The following is a 21,201-nucleotide window of genomic DNA, read 5'->3' as shown; positions in this document are numbered from 1 at the left end:
GCCGCTCCCCACGCCAGCGCCTGAGTTCTCATCCTAGGTTCATCAAAGAGCTGCTGAGGACGAGGAAGGAAGGGAAACTTCTCTCAGAAAGTTCCCAAAGGGAAGCAGATAGCAGGGCTGAGCCAAGCCCCAAGACTGCCCTGCCCAGCCCTGAGGGGAGCACTTATTGAGGTGGTTGCTGGTGTCTCCTTTCCTTCTCTGCAGCCATCGCATCTCCCTGCGGGTCCCAGCCCTGCCTGCCCAGGAGGCCCAGACACTTCCTGGATGGTTCAAGATAAAACCTTATGCTGTTAGCAAAACAAACGAGGAGGCTGTGAGAGCCAAGGCTGGCACAGGGCTCAAACCACCGAAGCCAGAACCACTGGTTTCCCTGGCTGATCTAATCTCTCCCAGCGCCAGAGCTCCTCTGGCCCGGCAGCCTGGTGCGGCCACTGGAGGCCCTGGGGAAGAGGTGAACTGGTGTGACAGGACCAGGGATGGGTGCCCCAGTTTGGAAGAAAAATCAGGAGAAACAGGAATGGGTGGCCAGGGAGGGGGTCCCTGAGGTGGGATGGTTGGATGGTGGGAGGGGGGGTGTTGGACTGTTCCTGCCTACCAGGATCCATCTTTTCTCCAAACAGCTGGAGCTGAGCAAGCCCCACGGCATTGGCATCACCCCCATCCATCCCGCCAGGAGATCCCATACAGGGAGAGGGAGAGGACCACCCGGCTCCAGCAAGCCTTCCTGGGAGGATCTCTCCTTCCCATCACCTCTCGGGGTGGGGGAGCTCCAGGATCCGGGTGCTGCTGACACGCCAAGGCTCCATCTGCAACCGCGTGCGCCCTCATTGCAGCACTGCGGCGGGCGGGAGCCGGCGGCTGCCATCCCGTGCCGGCGGGATTTGGGTCAGGCTAGCCAGGCACAGGGATCTGCTCCGCCACGCTCTGGCTGTGGGATGTGGGTGTGGCTCAAGAGGACGTGGGGATCAACCAGGAGAAGCTTTGAGGGAGGATGCTGGGGTGGAAGAAAGCCGGGCGGGCTGGGCCACGGCTCGGACTGCGTCCACATCCTGGTGTGTGTGTGTCTGTGCGTGTGTGTGTGCAGGTGGTGGGAGCCCTGTTCTGGAGAAACATCCTTAGAGGGCCAGGCAGTGACTGGACATGGGAGATGTCAACCTGGGGATGAAGCGTCAGCACCATGAGGCCTCTGGACTGACCACACTGGGGTGTGGTGGAGGGTTTGTGGAGACGGCCGGCCCACGTGAGCATCACTTCTGGCCTCCGCAGGGCCTGAGTGCTCCAGCGGCCAAGGACATTGAAAATATGCCCGGGAAATTGCTGGGAGCAAGAGCCTCTTCAGGGGCAGCAGGGAAAATAAGGCACAACCGGTCAAAAATAGAAAACTTTATTGAAGTCAAATCCAACAGGGCAGCTGAGCTCAGCCCCACGGCAGGAGCCCAGCCTGCCGCTCACTGGGGTACAAAGAAGGGGGCAGGGGTCTCATGGGGCACAGGGGGTACAGCATGGGGGGGAGTGGGTGGTCCTCACCCACGGGGCCCCAGGAAGAAGGCAAAGCCACAGGCACTCGCTCCCCCTCTCCCTCCCTGGCTGGTTAAGGACAGAGGTGCCAAAGCAGAAACGTGGTGCAAGCTCCTAAGTGGCCAGACAGCCCGAGAAAGAGGGTCCTGCAAGCTCCGCGCTCAGCCCATGACCTCGTGGCTCAGCTCCAAGCTCCAGTGCACACCAGCGAGCAGCCAAGACCTGCCTCCGCCCTGCCCCGCACGCAGAGACCCTCCCGGCGACACCAAGAGCAGTGACCCGACCACAGCAGAGACCCCAGTGCCCCTCTCCCCCGGCCCCCAGCACAGACCCAGCCCTGCCACACGGACGGGCCATTCCCGTGCCCCAGGATCTGTGGACCCTCTCCCGCAGAGCCACAGCTCCTGGCCCGGCTCTGGCACTAAGGGAAGCGCAGATTTCACTGCGCTGGCTGTGGCAGAGGGCCCGAGCCTGGGGGAAGCCGGAGCCTGAGCCTGGGAAAAAGGCAGAACTTTGCTCCTCCACCCAGCCCCACCTGCCCGGGCAGCCGCAGCGGGCGCAGAGCTTCCTTTGAGGCGCCCTGGCGCAGAGCTGATGGCAGGTTCAGCCGCACCAGCAGAGCCGGGCTGGCAACAGCGAGGCCAGAGCCTTCCCAACTGCTCCCTGGAGCAGGGCAGGGCTGGAACCCAGCTGTGGCAGGAGCAGGACCAGTCCCTCCTCCCCAAGAGCCAGCCTAAGCGGAGGGAGGGATGGGAGGGTGGGCATCACCCTCCTCGGTGCTCTTAGAGCCGTCCCCAAAGGGGACGCAGGCGGGTGGCATTCCCTGCCCGGAGCCCCACATGCAGAGCCACACACATGCAGCGCCCTTCGCATCACCGTCACCCAGGCAGCTCCACCAGGACCCAGCCCCGGGTGCTCTGACAAGGGCTCAGACAGTTGTTGGTCTCCCCCACACCATCCCCATCCCCTCCCTGCACCACGCCCAGGCTCTGTGGCTCGGCTCCAGGGTAGTCCAACGCCATCCCCCCGGGCCACACATGCAGGGCTGGGGGCCAGTCCACGTTCACTCCCACACCTCTGTCCAGATGGCTCCCCGGTGCAGCGGGGGCGCCGCTGCCGGCCTCAGGATGAGCTCTCCTACCTGCTTGTTGGTGTATTTCTGGGGGTTGGTGCGGTAGCTGTAGTCCGAGTACTGCTCGGAGCCCGTCGAGTTGTTGTCCCCGGTGCCAACAAAGGTGTTGGTGGCCGGCAGGTCCTGCACCACTTGGTGCTTCTTGGAGGCGGAGGGTGACTGAGGCTGCAGCTGGATGGAGGGCAGCGGCGAGTTGGAGCGGTAGTGGCGGCCCAGGTCCGGGCTGCCCGGAGGGTAGTTCAGGGGCAGGTGGATCCGGGGGCTGTCGCTGACAGAGTCGTTCATGAGGTTGAACTTGAGCGATTTCTGCAGCCCCGTCTCCTCCTCATCCTCCGTGGGCTTGGGCGGCTTGGGAGACTTGCTCTTCTTCACCTTGCTCTTGCTCTTCCCGCTCTTGCTGGCCTGCTTGGGTGCATAAAGGTCCTTGGTCTCCTTCTTGCCCGCCTGGTAGCCGCTCTTGGCCTCGCGCTGCCGGCAGTAGCGCACCAGGACCACCAGCACGATGACCAGGGTGACAGCCACGATGCCGGCGATGACCCCAAAGAGGATGTTGCTCCGCTGCTTGCTGCGCTCATACTCGGGGTCACCGGCGATGTCGATGTCCAGCGGAGTGTCCAGGCTGTGCCCCACCAGCGTGTCCAGCAGCGTGCGGTTGGCCAGCGTCTCGTTGACGTAGAAGTGCACCAGGGCCGTGCCGTGCCGCGAGGGCTTGCCCTTGTCATTGACGCGCACGACCAGGCGGTGCAGGCCATGGTGCTTGCGCAGGATCTCCTTCTCCAGGGTGATGTCTCCGCTCTGCGGGGAGATCTGGAAGAGCTCGAAGGGGTTGCCTCCCGTGATGCTGTAGATCAGCTCGGCATTGATGCCCGAGTCGATGTCCTCTGCCTTGACCTTGCTGACCTGCTGGCCAGGGCTGGTGTGGGGCAGGATGTGCTTGTAGGTGGCGTTGGAGGGGGAGGTGATGAAGGGGGCATTGTCATTCTCATCCAAGACGTTAATGGTCACGCCCACGTAGGCAGACCTGGGGGGATCCCCACCATCCACCGCCTTGAGTCGGAAGGTGTAGGTGCTCTGCTGCTCCCGGTCAAAAGAGATGCTGGAGAGGATGGTGCCAGTGCCATTTTGGATGACAAAATCCCCGTTGTCTTGCTCCACTGATAGCTGGATCCGGGCATTTTCTCCTTTGTCAGCATCGATGACCGTCACCATGCCCACAGGGCTGAGGGGTGGCATGTTCTCCATCACTGAGAAGTTGTAGCCACTCAGCATGAACTTGGGGTCGTTGTCATTCCTGTCCATGACATTGATGGCCACAGACGCTGTGCCCTGCTTGCTGGGGCTCCCCTTATCTTCCGCCACCACCAAGAACTCGTAGCGTTCCCGTTGCTCTCGGTCCAGCACCGCCTTCACTCGGATCTCCCCAGAGTCAGGGTCAATGGTGAAGGAGCCCTTGGAGGCGGGGTCTGTCACCAGGGAATAAACCAGCTTGGCATTGGAGCCGCTGTCAGCGTCAGTGGCACTCACCTCCATCACCAGGTCATCAGGCTCGTTGTTCTCGGGGAAGGCCACCTCAGTGAAGCTCTGGCTGAAGACAGGGGCATTGTCATTGACGTCCATCACCTGCACCTTCAAGGAGTTGGTACTGGAGAGGGGCGGGTTGCCCGAATCCACAGCCACGATCTCAATCGTGTACTCCTTCACTGACTCGTAGTCCAGCGGCGTGGTGGTCTGCAGGAAGTATTTCTTCTTGCTGTCACTCCCTGTCTCACTGGCCTGGCGCAGCTGGAATGGGACATCACCGGCCACCACGCAGGTCACCACAGCGTTTTCACCCTCATCTCGGTCGGACACCTGCACCAGAGCCACTGCTGTCTCTACTGGCACGTCCTCCGAGATGTTGGCCATGCCATCCTGGTGGGTGACCAACCCTATGCCCCGGATCTCTATGGAGGGCGCGTTGTCATTCATGTCCTTGATGGTGACCACCACCTGCGTGCGGGCGCTCTTGGGGTTGGCACCCTTGTCCTTGGCCATGACGGAGAACTTGAGGGTGCCGATGTCCTCGCGGTCGATGGGGCCCTGCACGGTGATGAGCCCCGTGGCGCGGTCCAGGCGCAGCAGCCGCCGCACCATGTCAGAGGCCTGGTGGAAGGAGTAGTCGATCTCGGCATTGGAACCCTGGTCCGAGTCGTTGGCTTTCACCTAGGGGACAGAGGGACAATCGGTGAGCAGGATGAGGGGACGGCGGAGTGAGCCCCTCCGCAAACCGCTGCAGCCTTCCCTGGGGACAGCCGGGGGGAAAAACCAGGATTTCCTCTTCTGGGGCCAAGGACTGTGGGGCAAAGAGCCTGGGACCGGCAGAGCAGCTGGGAGCCGCCCTCGGGCTTGGAGGCTTTGCCTCACTCTTCCAGAGAAACCGGCTGGGCCGGTTGGCTGCACTCCCCTCCCGGCCAGCTCCGGCACGCAGGGAATCCTCCGAAACCATGGAACCGTGCCGCTGAGACCCAGCCAGCAGCAGGGAGGGACAGCTCCAGCTGTGCCCCCGAGGAGGGGCTGGAGCAGCTGCCTGGCTCAGGTGAGGTTGAGGAGGGAGGCAACGATGTGCGGAGCTGCAGCAGCTCCATCGCGGCATCCAGGGGTGCAGCCAAGCAGGGATTGGGGCTGCCTAAGCCCTGCACAGCCCCGTCCATCCCTGCCCGCCCGCCAGGAGCCCTGCATCCCCATAAACCTGCCTCTATGCCTATTATTTGCTTTCTAAAGAAGATGAGGTTTGTCTAACATTTGCCTCCCTAATCGGCTCTCTGAGCAGCCTCTTCTCTGCACCATTTGCTGCTCCACCGTTATCTTGCTCAGCAGATTTGGATGGAGAACGAAAGTTGTTAAATGTAAATTCCACCTTTTACCTCCACTCACAAAACAGGCGGAAGTCATTTTCCCCCTGAAAGATAAAAGCTGAGCAATGGCAGCAGCGGCGTCTCAGCCCATTCTCCTCCCGGCCATGCAGCTCCCTTATCTGCTTCCAACTCCCATTCTCTTAACAGTGAAAAATGAATTCTTAAAAAATTCACATCAGAATTAGCAGGCAGATGAGAGCTGGCCGCGCTCCGCTTATTAAGATGGCAGCTGCAGATAAACAGATGTCGACTACTATCATCTCAATGCCCCCTCCAAGCCAAATTCACCAAGATCCAGCCCCCTGGGCTCTCTGGGCCAGTTTGCAGCGCTGCCCAAGATGGGGCAGAGCCCCGGCTCCCTGCAGACAGCAGGGCAGCTCTGGAGCCACGGCCAGCCCGCACACGGGCAGCAGGGATGCTCCCTGTCCCCACCTCCTGAGTTTCCATGGAGCGGCCAAGGGAATGCGACTTATGAAAGGGTCTGTGTCTTGTCTGCGGGCAGCACTGAGACCGCACTGGCTGCAAGCCAGACTCCCGGTGGCCCTCAGGTCCCAGCCCTCCCAGTAACCCAGAACCCTGCTCCCTGCAGCCCTGCTGCTGCCCCTCAGCTGCGTCCTGCGGCCCCGCTCTGGCTGCGCCTTCCTGCGCATCCTCTCCAACCTCGCTTGAGCAGATGTGACATCCCGGGGACCTGCCTGCCCACTGGCCCTGGGTGACATGGTGGGTTCCTCCATCCAACCCTCCCTCCTCCCTGGAGGAACCACGGCTGTGCCGATGCTTCTGGGTTGTCCCTGCAGCCAGGCAGAAGGGGAAGCAGGAAGGAGAAGCATCCCCCCCACTCACCTGGAGGACAGAGTGCCCCACAGGGCTGTTTTCGGAGAGCTCTGCCTCGTACAGGGCCTTCTCGAACTTGGGCGCGTTGTCGTTCATGTCCAGGATGGTGATGCGGAGCAGGGCGCTGCTCGCCCGTGGGGGGTTCCCCCCGTCCTGCACCTTGATGGTCAGATCGTAGGAGTCCCACTGCTCCCGGTCCAGGTTCCCCATGACAATCAGCTGCGGCTGCTTCTCATCCTGGTCCTCGGCCACCTGCAGCCCAAAGAGCTCCTGCGCCTCCGGACCAGCCATCAGCTCGTAGGAGGCAACACCGTTGGGGCCTGAGTCCCGGTCCATGGCCAGGGGGATGGGGAAGAGCGTCCCGATGTTGGTGTTTTCGGGGATGGAGAGGGTGAGGACAGGCGAGGCGAAATTGGGGGTGTTGTCATTGATATCCAGCACCTCGATCTGCCCCTCGAGCAGGCGCGGGCTGCTGTTGGCATTCAGGTTAGTGATGGACACCTCAAACTCCAGGAAGCAGGGCTCTCCAGGCAGGAGGTGCTGGCACTCCCGCAGGTTCTCCCGGTCGATGGAGGTCTCTGTGGTGTAGATGTCCCCAGTCTTGCCATCCACACGGAGGTACGGGGCCCCCACTTCCAGCTTGTAGAGGTGCCCCATGTCCGGTAAGCCGTAGTCGGAGGCCAGGCTCCCTATGAGGCTGTTGGGGGGTTGTTCCTCCTGCACTTTGTAGACCGCACGTGTCCCCGAGGCCAGGGCAGGGAGCTGGCAGAGGAGCCACAGGCCCAGGCAGGATGCCAGCGAGTTCATCCTGCGCTGCAGGGGAGCTGGAGGAGACACAGACACCGGAGGTTAGGGACCAGCCCACTTCCCTGGCTTATCCCACTGCACCATGTGGGGCTGCACATGGTCCTGGCACGGCTCCCAAAGGGAAGGGGCTGCTGGGGCTGGCCCAGCCGAGGGCTCCTGGCAGCCTCAAGTGCCCTGAAAGACCCGTCTCGGCTTGCAAAGTTCCTGCAACGCCCTGCTGGAGTGAGTAACCCCATCATTGAAACCTCAGCCCTGTCACTTGCAGGAAGCCACTCCTGCCACTGTCCACCCTCTTCGTCACCACACCAACTGTAATTAGACCCAACGAGGCACAGTAACAGGGTGGACTGCAGGCAGCCTGCTGCCAACAACCCGATGGGAGCCGGCCAGGCTCCGAGACAGCTTCTCACCACCCAAACACAGGAGCATTGTGTGCCACCAGTGCAGGGGCACTGCCTGCCACGCACGGCAGGGACACACAGGCACTGCACGCAGCTGCCAGGACTGCAGAAACGGGAGCACCAAACGGGGAGCTCTGCCTGCTCCGCGGGGATGTGGGGCTGACACCCATCTGGCACTGCGGGGTTGTGGGGCTGACACCCATCTGGCACTGCAGGGACATGAGACATTGAAGGGACACAGGGCTGACACCCACCCAGGGACACGGGGCACTGCAGGGATGCAGGGCTGCCATGCCCCCAGCACTGCAGGGACACGGGGCACTGGCAGCACACAGCTCCCTCCCATCCATCACTGCCTGCCCGGCAGGACCCGCAGCAGCCATCACTTTGGGGACACAGGACACTGCAGGAACGCAGCACTGTCACCCGCCCAGCACTTCAGGGCTGCAGGGCACTGCCTGCACTGCAGGAACTGCACCCCTCCACCACTGCAGGGCCACGGGACGCTGCGGGGATGCAGGGCTGCCACCCCTCAGCACTGCAGAGCCGTGGGGCACCGCTGTGGCAGGGACAGAGCAGCACTGCCCTCTCCGCACTGCCAGCACAGTGGCACTGCCAGCCTCGCACTGCGAGGTACAGAGGCACCACCCACCCGGCACTGCAGGGATGCAGGGGCCCTGTGCCTCATCCCTCCTGCACTGCCTGTAGAGCACTGCCGCCCCCGGTGCCCCTGGCACTCCGAGGGACACCGGGTCCCTGCCCAGGCTACGCTGCAGTGCAGGAACCCCCCGGGCAGCCCCTGGCAGTGCCCAGCCCCGGCGCACTGCAACGGCAGCGCAGCATCCCCCTCGCTGCACAGTCACTAGGCAACCCCACACCCTGCGCCAGCGGCTCCTGTTCCCTTCCTCACTGCAGACACACTGTTCCTTCCCATTCCCTCCCACTCCAGTCTGGGACATGGCACACACTGGATGCCCACCCCGTGCCAGTGCCCACCCCGCTGCTGCAGCGGCGGTGCCGGGAGCACTGCCCCCCTGCATTGCAGAGACACCCCTGCACTGCTGCACCCCTGCACCGCTGCCCCTGCCACTGGCACCTCCTCCCCGTGCCCACACACTGCCCAGGCCGTGCCAGGCACACCGCCAGCCCCACAGACTGTCCCCTCCTGTGCCAAGCCACATGCCTTGCCACCAAGCCCCTGATAGCTACTGGGCTTGGCCATCAGCTTTCCCGTCCCCTGGTTTCCGTTCTGGGAACACATTTTCCTCCTCCAGGGTCCAGGAGCACCCACGCAGCTTCTGCTGAGCTGTGAGCGTAAAGGGGTTCAACGCAGCTCACTGGCACCCAAAAACCCAGGGACTGGGTGCCCTAAAATTAACACCCACAAACATCTGCCAAGGCCCCGCAGCATCACCCTCCTCTCGCCGCTCCCATCGCTCCCTCTGTCCATACTCTGCACCCAAGGGTAAGCAAACGCTCCATGGGCAAGCGGTCCATCCCCATCCCCCTCAGTGGTGCCATGCAGCAAGTGCCCAGCTCCTGGTTAGCCTGGCATTGTATGGATCATCAGCAAGTGGAGCACCCTGCACTGTCCTCCTCGGTACTTCCCACAAGCCAACAGCTCCCGGTCCTTCCACCTCTCTGCTTGCCCATGGACATGGGGACATGGAAGAGATGAGCTCTGCCTCCACAGTGAAAATACATCTCCAGGTCTGGAGAGGAAACGGTGGCCCTGAAGCCAAGCTCGCCTCTGCTCCCTTGTCCTGCCACTTCCTTTGTGCAGAGCAGAGCCATTCCCAGCTGGCTGAGGCCGTGCAGAACTGCCCTCACCGGCGCTGGGATGTGTGGCTCCGGGAGGAAGGCATGAGGAGAGCAAGACCTCTTCCATCCCTGGACCAGGCTGAGGATGGAGGAGCTCAGGAGCCGAGCAGAAACACAACAGATCTCTGCATCAACACAGGGAGTGTGTGCACACACGCGTGTGTCTGTGCTGGGTGTGCACTGTGAGCATTCCGGGGGTGTGCACCTGCCCGGAGCACGGCCGTGTGTCCGTAGGAAAGGGCACAGCTGTGCCCTGGCAGGGTGTGCAGGCGTGTCACACACACACAGAGCACAGCTGTGCTCTGGCAGGGTGTGCAGGTGTGTCACACACACACACACAGCACAGCTGTGCCCTGGCAGGGTGTGCAGGTGTGTCACACACACACAGCACAGCTGTGCCCTGGCAGGGTGTGCAGGCGTGTCACACACACACACACACAGCACAGCTGTGCCCTGGCAGGGTGTGCAGGCGTGTCACACACACACACACACAGAGCACAGCTGTGCCCTGGCAGGGTGTGCAGGCATGTCACACACACAGCACAGCTGTGCCCTGGCAGGGTGTGCAGGTGTGTCACACACACAGAGCACAGCTGTGCCCTGGCAGGGTGTGCAGGCGTGTCACACACACACACACAGAGCACAGCTGTGCCCTGGCAGGGTGTGCAGGTGTGTCACACACACAGCACAGCTGTGCCCTGGCAGGGTGTGCAGGCGTGTCACACACACACACACAGAGCACAGCTGTGCCCTGGCAGGGTGTGCAGGCGTGTCACACACACACACACACAGAGCACAGCTGTGCCCTGGCAGGGTGTGCAGGCATGTCACACACACAGCACAGCTGTGCCCTGGCAGGGTGTGCAGGCGTGTCACACACACACACACACAGCACAGCTGTGCCCTGGCAGGGTGTGCAAGCGTGTCACACACACACAGCACAGCTGTGCCCTGGCAGGGTGTGCAGGTGTGTCACACACACACACACAGAGCACAGCTGTGCCCTGGCAGGGTGTGCAGGCGTGTCACACACACAGAGCACAGCTGTGCCCTGGCAGGGTGTGCAGGCGTGTCACACACACACACAGAGCACAGCTGTGCCCTGGCAGGGTGTGCAGGTGTGTCACACACACACAGAGCACAGCTGTGCCCTGGCAGGGTGTGCAGGCGTGTCACACACACACACAGAGCACAGCTGTGCCCTGGCAGGGTGTGCAGGCGTGTCACACACACACAGCACAGCTGTGCCCTGGCAGGGTGTGCAGGCGTGTCACACACAGAGCACAGCTGTGCCCTGGCAGGGTGTGCAAGCGTGTCACACACACACAGCACAGCTGTGCCCTGGCAGGGTGTGCAGGTGTGTCACACACACACACAGAGCACAGCTGTGCTCTGGCAGGGTGTGCAGGCGTGTCACACAGGACAAGGAGCACATCCTTACCCCAGGTGTGAGCTCGAGCTCCTGCACGTGTGCGTGCCCCACACAACGCGTGTGCCCGCGTGTGCGCATGCCCTGGCGCCGCCGCCTGTGCACGTGTGTGATGTCACCCGTGCGGGGGCACTGGCACCTGGGTCACACTCGTGTCTGCCACACCCCCGGTGTGCGCTCACACCAGACCCCCCACATCCAGCTGGCTCCATGAGGTGAAGCTGCCCCGAGCTCCAGCACCCCTGTGTTGGGAACGGCTGCGAGTGAGGACAGGAAGATGGGCAGCTCCAGCTGTTGGGAAGGGGCTCCTGGAGGATGCCCGGGCTGGGAGAGGCGCTGTGCCCGCTGCTGGGCTGTTTGCACTGGGCTGTTTGCACTGGGCTGGGCCCTGGTGCTGGTGACGTAGCCACATCCTGACTAAGCCCTGGTGTGAGGTGAAAGAGCACAGGGAAAGGGGAAAGTCTCAAGGCAGTGCTGATGCCTCACATGGCTGAGGGAGGGCCCAGCAGCTGGAAATGCCAGGAGCCCTGTGCCAGCCTGGAGGAGGAAGGGCGTCACCCAAAGGTGCCCAGCACCCAGGATTTCTGCTCCAAAAACAGGGCTGGAGTCTGAACCCAAGTCCCATTCCTGCAGGTGAAGGAAGGAACCCTCCAGAGCAGGGCAGCTGGAGGAGAAGAGGGGCTGGGAACCTGAGGGGCCCTGGGTTCGGCAGGATAAGGAATCAGCAGGGTCAGGAATCCTGCTTGGCACCCAGGGGTGCGAATGACACAGCGCAGACGTGAGAGCCCAGAGCTGGGTGTGAAGAGGAGGAGGAGGAGGAGGAGGACGGGGAGGAGGAGGAGGAGGAGGAGGAGGGGGAGGAAGCCTCCACAAGCACGTCTGTGCAGGAGACACAGGCTTCCCAGGGGCCAGTCCAAGGCACCAGGCTATTTTCCCATGGGATCTAAGGACCATCCCACACTTTCTTCTCTGGTGCCAGGCACCTTTTTCCAACCTGCTGGCAGAGCACAGAGCACTTAAAAATAAAAACCCCTCCCAAAACAACTATTCCTCCGCACACACAATTCTCCCTACGGGGAGAGTGTGAGAGAGACTGAACCACATGAGAGAGGCGTTAGTCACGCTGCTTAATGCATGACTGGGAAGCTCTCGGAGGACAGTGGCATGCAAAATCCGACAGAATTCAGCCATCCCCACCAAAAAAAAAGAAAACAAGCCTTAATGAGAGAGAGGTTATAAAGCGCCGCGAATTTAAGCAACTGCTTGAACAAGCCTGTGCTCCCTGTGATTCCCACAGCCTCCTGGCCCCGTTCCACGGGAGGCAGCACCGCTTCGGGAATGGGCACCGAAGTCCAGCCTCTCCTTGCTCCCAACGGCTGATTGCGTGGCTCGGAGACACTGCTTACAAGTCTGTCCAAAGCCTGCACTGAGCACACAAGTGCTAATCCCCCCCACGCTCCCCCCAGCCCGGCTCCGGCACTCGGAGCTGGAGCAACATCCCATCGAGCAGCAAACAGCTCATCCCAGCTCCGCTCGGAGATCAGGGATCGCGTTAGCCGAGAAGACGGCCGCTGATGGTCAGTCCTGCGCCGAAGGCACGGATGGGCTGAATCCTGGGTATTCCATAGCACGTCCCAGGATTTGCTCCAGCTCCGGCTGCCACTGCGGCTGCTCGGCGTTTCTGCAGGCTGGGCCCGAGTGAACAGAGCCAGAGCACCCCGCGAGGAGGAACCCCACTGGCTTGGCAACAGCGTCACCCCAAAATCATCCCTGAGAAGCTGGGCAGTGATGAAAACCCGGCAAAGCCCAGGGCCCTCCCTCTTCTTGCTGCCTTCTCCACATCCCTTCCAACTCTGGCAGCCAGCGAGGCAGAGACCTGTCAGAGCCTCCCTGGAGTGGCAGCCCCCATCCTCCCACCCGTGGGTCCTCCACAGCCACTCCGAGCTCCTGTCCCCTCCCGCCACCATCCCGCCCTCCACCCCGGCTGGAGAGGGGCCCACGGGGACGACAAAAACGTCGCGGGCCTGAAACACCCCGGCAGGGCCGCTGGGAGCTGGGCACAGCGGGAGCGGCTCTGCTCCGGGGATGCAGCCGGGAGGGTTGGGGGGACCTTGGGGATGGAGGATAAGGTCCTCCTCTGGCCTCGCAGCGCGCCCGGGGAGCGGCTGCTGCCGGCTCCGGCGGCTGGGAGGGAGGATGGAGGCCGGGCTCCGCTGCCGGCCGCCGCGGCCGAAGCTCCCCGGTCCCCGCGGCGCTGCCCGAGCTGAGGCTCCGGCTGCCGCCGGCTCCGGCTGCGGGCACGGAGGGGAGCGGAGCCCCCGCTCCCCCGGGCGCCTCCGCCAGCCCCGCGCACACGCACAGAGACACGCACGGACACACGCACGGACACACACACGCAGACACCCGTGGAAAAACCACGGGAGCCGCTCTGCCGGCACCGGCTTCGCGCTCAGCCTCGCGTACCGGGAAACAGGGATCCTCCGCGGCGCAGGCACGCACAGCCCGCTGACACACTCAGAGCCGGCTGACACACTCACCCGCACGCACACAGCCCGCTGACACACTCATATGCACACACACACACACAGAGCCCGCTGACACACTCACCCGCACACGCACAGCCCGCTGACACACACGCACACTCGGAGCCGGCTGACACACTCACCCGCACGCACACCCCGTCACACACACACACAGCTCCGCACACAGACACGCGCACCCCACTCGCGTCCCCGCACCCCGCTGTCACACGCACCCCACTCGGACACCCCGCACGGCCCCCGCCAGCCCTCCGCGCCCCGCCGCTCCGGCACACGCACAGCCCCGCTCCCAGCCGGCTCCCGGCTCACCCGCAACTTCTGCGGCTCCCACGCAGCCGCGCACCCCGCGGGCGCACACACCCAGGGTTGGACGGGGGACACACACCCAGAGCCGCCCCACGCGGAAAAATAAACACCCCGAAACACTCGCGCACCCCCCGCCACAGCCGCCTTCCCGCAACCACCGCCCGCCCTGCACTGCGCTGCGCGGGGCTGGCCGCGCTCCGCTCCGCACAACAAGTGGCAGCGCCGGGCGGGACCGGGGACAAGCGGGAGCCGCCCCGCTGGCCGCGGAGCCCCGCGCAGCTCGGCGCAGAGGGGAGCGGAGGGATGCGGGATGCTCGGGAGCGGGATGCTCGCCAGCGCCGCTCCCGCCGCCGCCCGGCCCCGCGTTCCCGCACGGCGCCGGGCTCCGGCGTGGGGCATCCCGCACCCCCCCCCCCCCCGCAGCTCTGCCTGGCCGCGGGCGGGGGTCCCGGCCCCGCCGCAGCTCTTACTTGGATGGTGCCGGCGCTGCGCTCCGTGCCGAGCCCCTGCGCGCTGGTCCCGCGGCGTCTCCATCGCCTCCTTCCCGCCGGGACCGGGCTCCCCCCACCCCCCCGGCTCCTCTCGAGCGTTATCCACGGATGAAAACCAAATGGGGAAAAAAATATTTTAAAAAAAGAAAAAAAAAAAAAAAGAAAAAAAAAGGGGGGGGGGGCAAAAAATATATAAATGTCCCGTGGGAACCGCCCCCCTCCCCGGGCCGGGGCTGCGGCTCCTCCGGCGGAGCGGCGGCTCAGGCTGGAGGCAGCCCCGGTGGGCAGCTCGGTCCGTGCCCGCCTCCGTCCCTCGGTGTGTGTGAGGATGTGCAGGGGAAGCGCAGCGCAGGCACGGCCCCTTCCCCCCCCCCGCCCGCCGCTGCCTCCGCCTCTCGCCTCCACCACCACCACGGGGAGGTGGAGCTCCGGCTCCTTATCAGATCCCGAGCCCGGCCGGGCTGCCGGGACGAGCGGGCAGTGCTGCCGGGCAGAGCCGCCCGTCTCCGGGCTGCCGGCACCGCGCCCAGCGCCGTGCCCGTGGAGAACGGGGGTCCTCACGGTCCCCCGGACCCCCTCACCCCGGGGACCCCTACGCTCCGCGCCCGCGCGGCTCGGGTCTCCCCTTTCACTCCCCTCTCGGTGCTCTTAATAATTCATTCACTCATTTATTCTTCCAGCCGACGCTTCACGGCCCCACAACCCCCCCGCGCAGGGCCGGGGACCCGCGGCAGCGCACCCGGGAGGGTCCCTCCTTGGGACCGAGCTCAGCGGGGGCTGTGCCCACCCCTCCCCGGCCCCCAGCCCAGCAGGGCTGCGGGCAGGCTGCGAAGCTCCCCCGCTGGCTGCGGTGGTGGGGCTGGAGCGGCGGCCGTGCCCTGCCGTCACACCTCGGTGAATCACGGCTTTATTGATTGCGGGGTGTCGGGGCGCAGCAGCGGCAGCAGCAGCAGCACGGAGCACCTGCGGCTCCCAAAAGCACCCGCGAGCTCCCAGCGCCCTTGTGATGCCTTCACAGGCTGTTCTCCCTCAGCTGGCTCCTCACGCCGGCACCTCGGCTGGCCATGCAAAGTCCCCGAGGGCCTGGGGACAGCGTGTTCCGCGGCTGCCCCTTCCCTTGCTGCCTCCACCGCCTCCGTGCTCCTGCAAGGAGCGGCCGCGCTCCCTGCCAGGGGCTGGGAGCTGCAGCCCGGCCCTGCCAAAACCCTCAGCACCCTCCGAGGGTCGCGCAGCCCGTGGCGCTGCCCCTCACCCACCTCCCGGGCCGGTTGCGGCGTGGATTTCTCGCCAGGATGCTGGAAAGTCCTTCCCGCTCCGCCGCAGCGAGGATGGGAGCGCGTCTCCCCGCTGAGCTACGCCAACCTGTTGCGCAGCGCCCTTCGCCGCACACATGCTCAGCTCGGCTGCATGACTGCACCATCTAGAGGCTGCGCCTGCCTGCTCGGAGCAGCCCGGCTCCATCTCACCCCCTAAATCACCCCGTTTTCCCCCCAAAATTGTCCTGCTCTTCTCCCAGATCTCCCCGCTTCTCCCCGGCAACAAGCGGGCTCAGCCCCTGGCAGGGCTGCATCCTGCCAGGCAGGAAAAGGGGGCTGGACAGTCAAACCTCAGGCTGGAAAGCCCAGCTCTCCTTCCAGACCTGCTCCTGCAGAGATGTCAGCTCCTCCGCGTCCGTGTGCGGGTTTTTTTTTCTGAGTGTCAATTCACATGAAGCCAATTTAGCAGAAGATGAGAAGTGAGAAGGCAGGGAAGGTCAAAGCCCACCTTTGGGGCAGGGAGAGGAGCTGTGGGGTTTGTCAGGCTGTGCCCTGCTGATCCAGAATGAGCTGGGCAGGGAGAGGGAGCGGAATTCTCTGGAGATAAGGGGAGATTTGATGGATCAGTAACTGGCAGCCCTCCTTGCAGGGACGGAGAGCTGGAGCAAAGGGAAAAACCGAGGGAGTGACCCCATGGATCCAAGGCTGCCCGTGGAGCAGGGACAGCAAACTTTAGAGATTGCTGGGGACCAAAGGTTTACATTTCACAAGAGTCACGGGGCAGTCGATCGGCAGCTGCACAGGGAGTGCTGGGGAGCTGGGCATGTACGTAGATCACTGGATGCCGCTGATTTCTGGGACACTGGTGACTGTCACCTCAGCCTCTGCTCAGACAGGTTTCTGAGGGACAGGTCCAGGCTCTAGGAATGCAGGGAAAAAGTGTCCTGGCATCAGGAATCACTTCTGTGCAGGCCAGAGGAGCTGCCTGGCAGAGCCCTCCGCAGTGCCAGCAGCACTGGGGAGCTGGGGGGAAACCGTGTCCAGGTCACTGGTGACCTGGATCCCAGGGCTGCCTCGTCCACCTCTACCTTCCTCCTCCACCCCACTGCCTTTGAAAGCCCCTCCCAGAGCGCTCCTTGCCCTCTGACAGCACAGGAAGCTTTGCCATTCCCTGTACTTCCTTCTCCTGGGCGTTATTGTAGAACCCTGGAATGGTTTGGGTTAGAAAGGACCTCAAAGGCCATCTCATTCCACCCTTATCTGTCAGGGACACCTTGCACTATCCCAGGCTGCTCCAAGCCTCATCCAGCCCGGCCCTGAACACTTCCAGGGATGAAGCATCCACAGCTTCTCTGGGCGCCCTGTGCCTCACCACCCTCACAGGGAAGAATTTCATCCTGAGATATACCAGCTCCAGATGAGTCACCCACTCTCACCTTGTCTTCACCATTCCCAGAAAGCAGAGCCAGTCTGAGCAACCAGAAACCCTCAGGCTGCAGCTCTGTCTGCAGCGTTATTCCGTGAGACCCTCCAGGTGCTTCCCGCCCGCCTGTCCCAGTGCTGGCAGTGCCACCGCCCCCGGAGCTGCTGCTGGAGGCTCTGGTTTGCCCCGAGCTCCGGGTCCCCTGTGCTGGGCTGCTCCAGGTACCCCGTGCTGGGCTGCTCTGGCATCACGCAGAGGCAGCTGCTTCGTGGTGCCGGTGGGGCCTTGTCAGAAGAACAAAGCCTGTGAGGGAAGAGCATCCAGCTAAATCTCTGGGAAAGCGAGAAGAAAGGGAAACACGGAGAGCAAATGAACCTTACAAGAGAATAAATACCCCCTCCCCAACGCACACACGCAGCAACCTGGCTGCCGTCTGCTGCAAGGAGTTCAAAGGCTCCTCTGTTCTCTCTCTCATCAGCTCTGGGCTCCGCAGGAGAAGCAGCAGCTCAGATTTGGGCAGCAAATGCTAATAACACAGATGTTCTGACAATCCGCTTGTTTCTACAATTAAAAACAAAAAGATCCTCAAAACCCAAATGCGAGGAAATGAGCACATTAAAGAACTTCTCCTCCGCTCGCCTCCCGCGTCACCGAGGGCTGCAGGTTTGCGGGGGAAGGAGCTGGGTGGGTGCAGCCCCATCCGGAGCGTCGGTGGGATGATGCGGGAGCAGCGCAGCCCTTGGACCACGGCGATGCTCTGGCCACGGGATGCGGGCAGCGACGCCAGCCGGGATCCACGGAGGAGCCGGAGGGCTCGGATGTTCGCCGCTTGTCTTGCCTGTGGGATGCTCGCTGCCAAATTATTGGGAGATTGTTTTTATTACTGTTTTAACTCTTTTTTTAACCTTGTTTTTCTCTTGGCTGCTCTTTCACTCACTCATTAATTTTGGTATTTTTCTCACGGTATATAACCCCTGTCACGGCTGCCATGGCAACAGGAGGGAATGTGCTCAGCGCTAAAATATCCTCTCAAAAATAACAAAAATAAGACAACAGAGGCAGCTTCTGTGGGCTGCTGCAAATGCAGATCTGGCCTGGCTTTGTGGTGACGGAGGATGAAAGATCCTGCAAGCCAGGGAAGCCCCTGAGCCCTGGTCCTTCCACAGCCCACCCCACACCGCAGGGGACGCAGGCTGCCCGGCTGGGAGCTCCTCCTGCGGTGGACATCGGGGCTGAGCATCTCCAGTTTCCTCACCCAGCCTTGAAAGCTCTTCCCCATCCTCAGGACCACTGTCCTTTGTCCCTCGAGGCCACATGAGCTCCACCATTGCCACTCTGGAAGCTCCTTCTGGGATGGGCGTTGGGGCTGAGCATCCCAAATCGCCTCACCCTGCCTTGAAAGCTCATCCCCTTCCTCAGGGACGTTTCCTCAGCGACCTCTCCTCAGGGACCGTTGTCCCTCAGGGCCACATGAGCTCCACCTGTGTCACACTGGAAGCTCCTCCTGGGATGGTCCTTGGGGATGAGCATTTGAGACCTTCTTGTCTCCTCTTGAAAGCTCTTCCCCTTCCTCAAGACCACTGTCTCCTGTCCCTCAAGGCCACATGAGCTCCACCACTGCCATGCTGGAAGCTCCTCCTGGGGTGGACATTGGGGCTGAGCATCGCAGACCTCCTCATCCAGCCTTGAAAGCTCCTCCCCTTCCTCAGGGACCTTTTCTCAGGGACCATTGTCCCTTGTCCCTCAGGGCCACACGAGCTCCACCTGTGTCACACTGGAAGCTTGTCCTGGGATGGACATTGAGGATGAGCATGCAGAAAGCTCCTCCCCTTCCTCAGGGAGCGCCATTCCCTGGATAACGAGGAGGAAACGTGGGTCTAGGCGGGGAGAAGGTGCTGAGGGCATTGCTCGGCGGGACGTTGCTGCTCTCCACTGGGTTTTCATCCACACGTGGATCCCTGGGACAAGTCCCACCTGGTGATGTGATGTCCCCAGACTCGGGAGCTGCAGCCAGCGTTGGTGGCAGGGCCAGCAGGGTTGTCACCCAGACCTGTTGTCTGTGTGCGGCAGGATCACGGGGCTGGGGGGAGAGAGGCGCTCGTGTTGATAGAGCACGCTGGGATCTCTCCGAGGCGTTTGAATTCCTTCCACCTGACATTTTGATTAAAACTTGCATTAGAAGGAATTAACGGGGCACAGATGAGATGGATTCAAACTGCTTCCCTGGCAGAGCTCCGAGGGGGCTGCTAATGGGGAGAGAGCAGAAAGGAGCATTATTCCCACCTCCTTCCCCCAGGGCCCCGCGCTCCGTCCGCTGCTGTGAAAGGTTTTTATCAATGGTGGAGATGAAGAGATGAAATCTTTGCTGGGAAAGCTGGAAAACGACACCCGGAGCGAGGAGACAGAGAGGGAAGAGGATGTTTTTACCTGGCTGAATGCTCAGGGGCGTATTTGACTGCAGATATCCGGAGTATCTGTGGCACTGAAGTTTGGATGTGAAGCCCTCAGGCTGGATCTTGGAAAGCAGCGACTCTGGACATGCCCAGACAGGCTGGGGAGAGGAACCCTGGCTTTTAACCAGCAACCAAGGGAGCTCCTTGAAGGCCTCCCAGGAATATCTGCCTCGTCCAGTGATGCAGATTTGGAAGAGTAATTAGGGATCATTGTGTACTGGTGTGCCCTGCTTCGGGGGCTGCCAATCAGTGGATAGAGCCCTGCTGGAGCTCTTTGTCTGGCACCCACCCTCAGGGATGTCGAGGGAATACCAGGAAAGCTGGAAGGAGCACCGCAGACCCAACCACAGGGAGAAAAGCCAGGCCTAGGGGTGTGATGCCGCTAAAACTCTGTTATCAGGTGATCTGAGCACCTGGCCTGTGTCCTCCCACATGGAAAACAGAGCGGGAAACCCTGAAATCCCACAGCAGGGAGTGACAAGAGCAGGGCTGGAGCTGAAGAGAGGCAGATTCAGCCTTGGATTGAAATCCAGCATCTGAGTGGTGAAAGCATTTGAAGGCTGCAGGAGCTTTTCTCAGGGAGATGATGGGCTCACAGCGCTGCTGCAGCTTTTGTCACCAGATTAGATCTCGCTTTAAAAAAGAAACCATTTAATCCTGGGAGCAGCTCTGAGGCCGAGGCGAGGACGGGCTGGGGTGAGTGACCTCCTTGGCCCGATCCTCCACCTCATCCCTTCCCTGCACAGGCCGCTGGGAACAGAATGTCTGCAGTGCCCTGCAATTATTCGAGCACTGATTAATCAATCTCCCGCTCCAGGGGTCAGAAAGGTTTCTCCAATCCCCACCCATCCTCTGCGGCACCAGAGATCCCTTCAAGAAGAAGCAGCAGAGCCCCAGAATGAAACCTTGGTGGCTGATTGAGCTTTGGAGCTCAGTGCCTGAGCACGTCCTGGAATTCAGACTGGAGAGGAGCTTCCCTGGCATTCCCAGCTGGTGGAAGCCCGTGGGATGCTCCAACAGCTTCTCCAGGCTGGGAGCCACCCCCAAGGGGCAGCTCCTGCTGTTCCCAGCACCATGCCCATGCCAGAGGTTTGGGCTGTGGTGGCCTCCCTCCCATCCCCCGCCTCTGGCACTCTCTTTATTCCCAAAATACTCAGATTGGGTATAAGGAAGGAGTGAGCGGTGCTGTGCATGAGGTGTGGGGTCAGAGTCGTGGAATCCCAGCGTGGTTTGGGTTGGAAGTGGCATTGAAGCTCATCTCATCCCAAAGCTGGGATGTCATCCACTAAATCACATCCCTGACGTCCCCTGACCCCTTTGGCTGTCCCCAGCCCGGGCTCCCCATGACCTGGCAGGAGCAGGTTTGGGACCAGCAGGACACCACTGGTGGGTCCTGCCCTGCTGCTGCCGGAGCTGCTGAGGGTCTGGCAGAGCTGGGGAGAGGCTGGAGAGCAGCAGGAAGGGGGAAGCTCTCAGGAAGCACAGCCTCGCAAGGAATGAGCCGAGTCTCTCACATCGCTGCCGCTCTCTGAGCCGGCCTCGCCTCCTCCGGGGATCTGCTGTTCATTCCTCCTCCGAGGGAGAATTACACCCATTTCCTGCTTTTGTTAGGGTCCAACGGTCTGCTGCCTGAAGTGCCACCTCCAGCGGCTGCTGGGAGATGGTCCAGCCCTGGAGACAGGCGAGCGGGCAGCAGGGAAGGGAGGGTTCCACATCCTCCCAACAGGAGCTGTCGGGGAGCCATGACCTCCCTGCTCAGGATCCTGCGGTCCAAGGGAGCAGGAGGAGACTCAGGGAGAGAAGACCAGATCAGACCTGCCCTGCTCGTGACTGGCACGGGGCTGGGACACACAGAAACCTCAGCTCAGGCTGGGACTTGCCCACAGAGACTGGGCT

The 21,201-nt window shown here is 62.3% G+C and overlaps 1 protein-coding gene across 1 annotated transcript in view; it reads right to left on the bottom strand.

Moving 5' to 3' along the window:
- The window catches only part of PCDH1 (protocadherin 1), a gene marked incomplete at its 3' end in the record, with an annotated part of 53,581 nt that extends 39,317 nt beyond the window's left edge, over nt 1–14,264 (bottom strand). Inside the window, exons 1-3 of the mRNA XM_082291134.1 lie at nt 14,153–14,264; nt 6,388–7,202; nt 2,660–4,852 (exon numbers count right to left, since the gene is read on the bottom strand). Of these exons, the coding sequence (XP_082147260.1) occupies nt 2,660–4,852; nt 6,388–7,202; nt 14,153–14,216 (3,072 nt within the window). The 5' untranslated portion in view covers nt 14,217–14,264. The remainder of the gene's footprint in view (nt 1–2,659; nt 4,853–6,387; nt 7,203–14,152) is intronic.
- Between the last annotated feature and the right edge of the window lie 6,937 nt (nt 14,265–21,201).

The sequence above is a fragment of the Coloeus monedula genome (assembly GCF_965178545.1).
Source record: "Coloeus monedula genome assembly, chromosome: 15".
Lineage (NCBI taxonomy): Eukaryota > Metazoa > Chordata > Aves > Passeriformes > Corvidae > Coloeus > Coloeus monedula.
The sequence above is the reverse complement of the archived record's forward strand: the minus strand, read 5'-3'. Positions and strand labels throughout refer to the sequence as shown.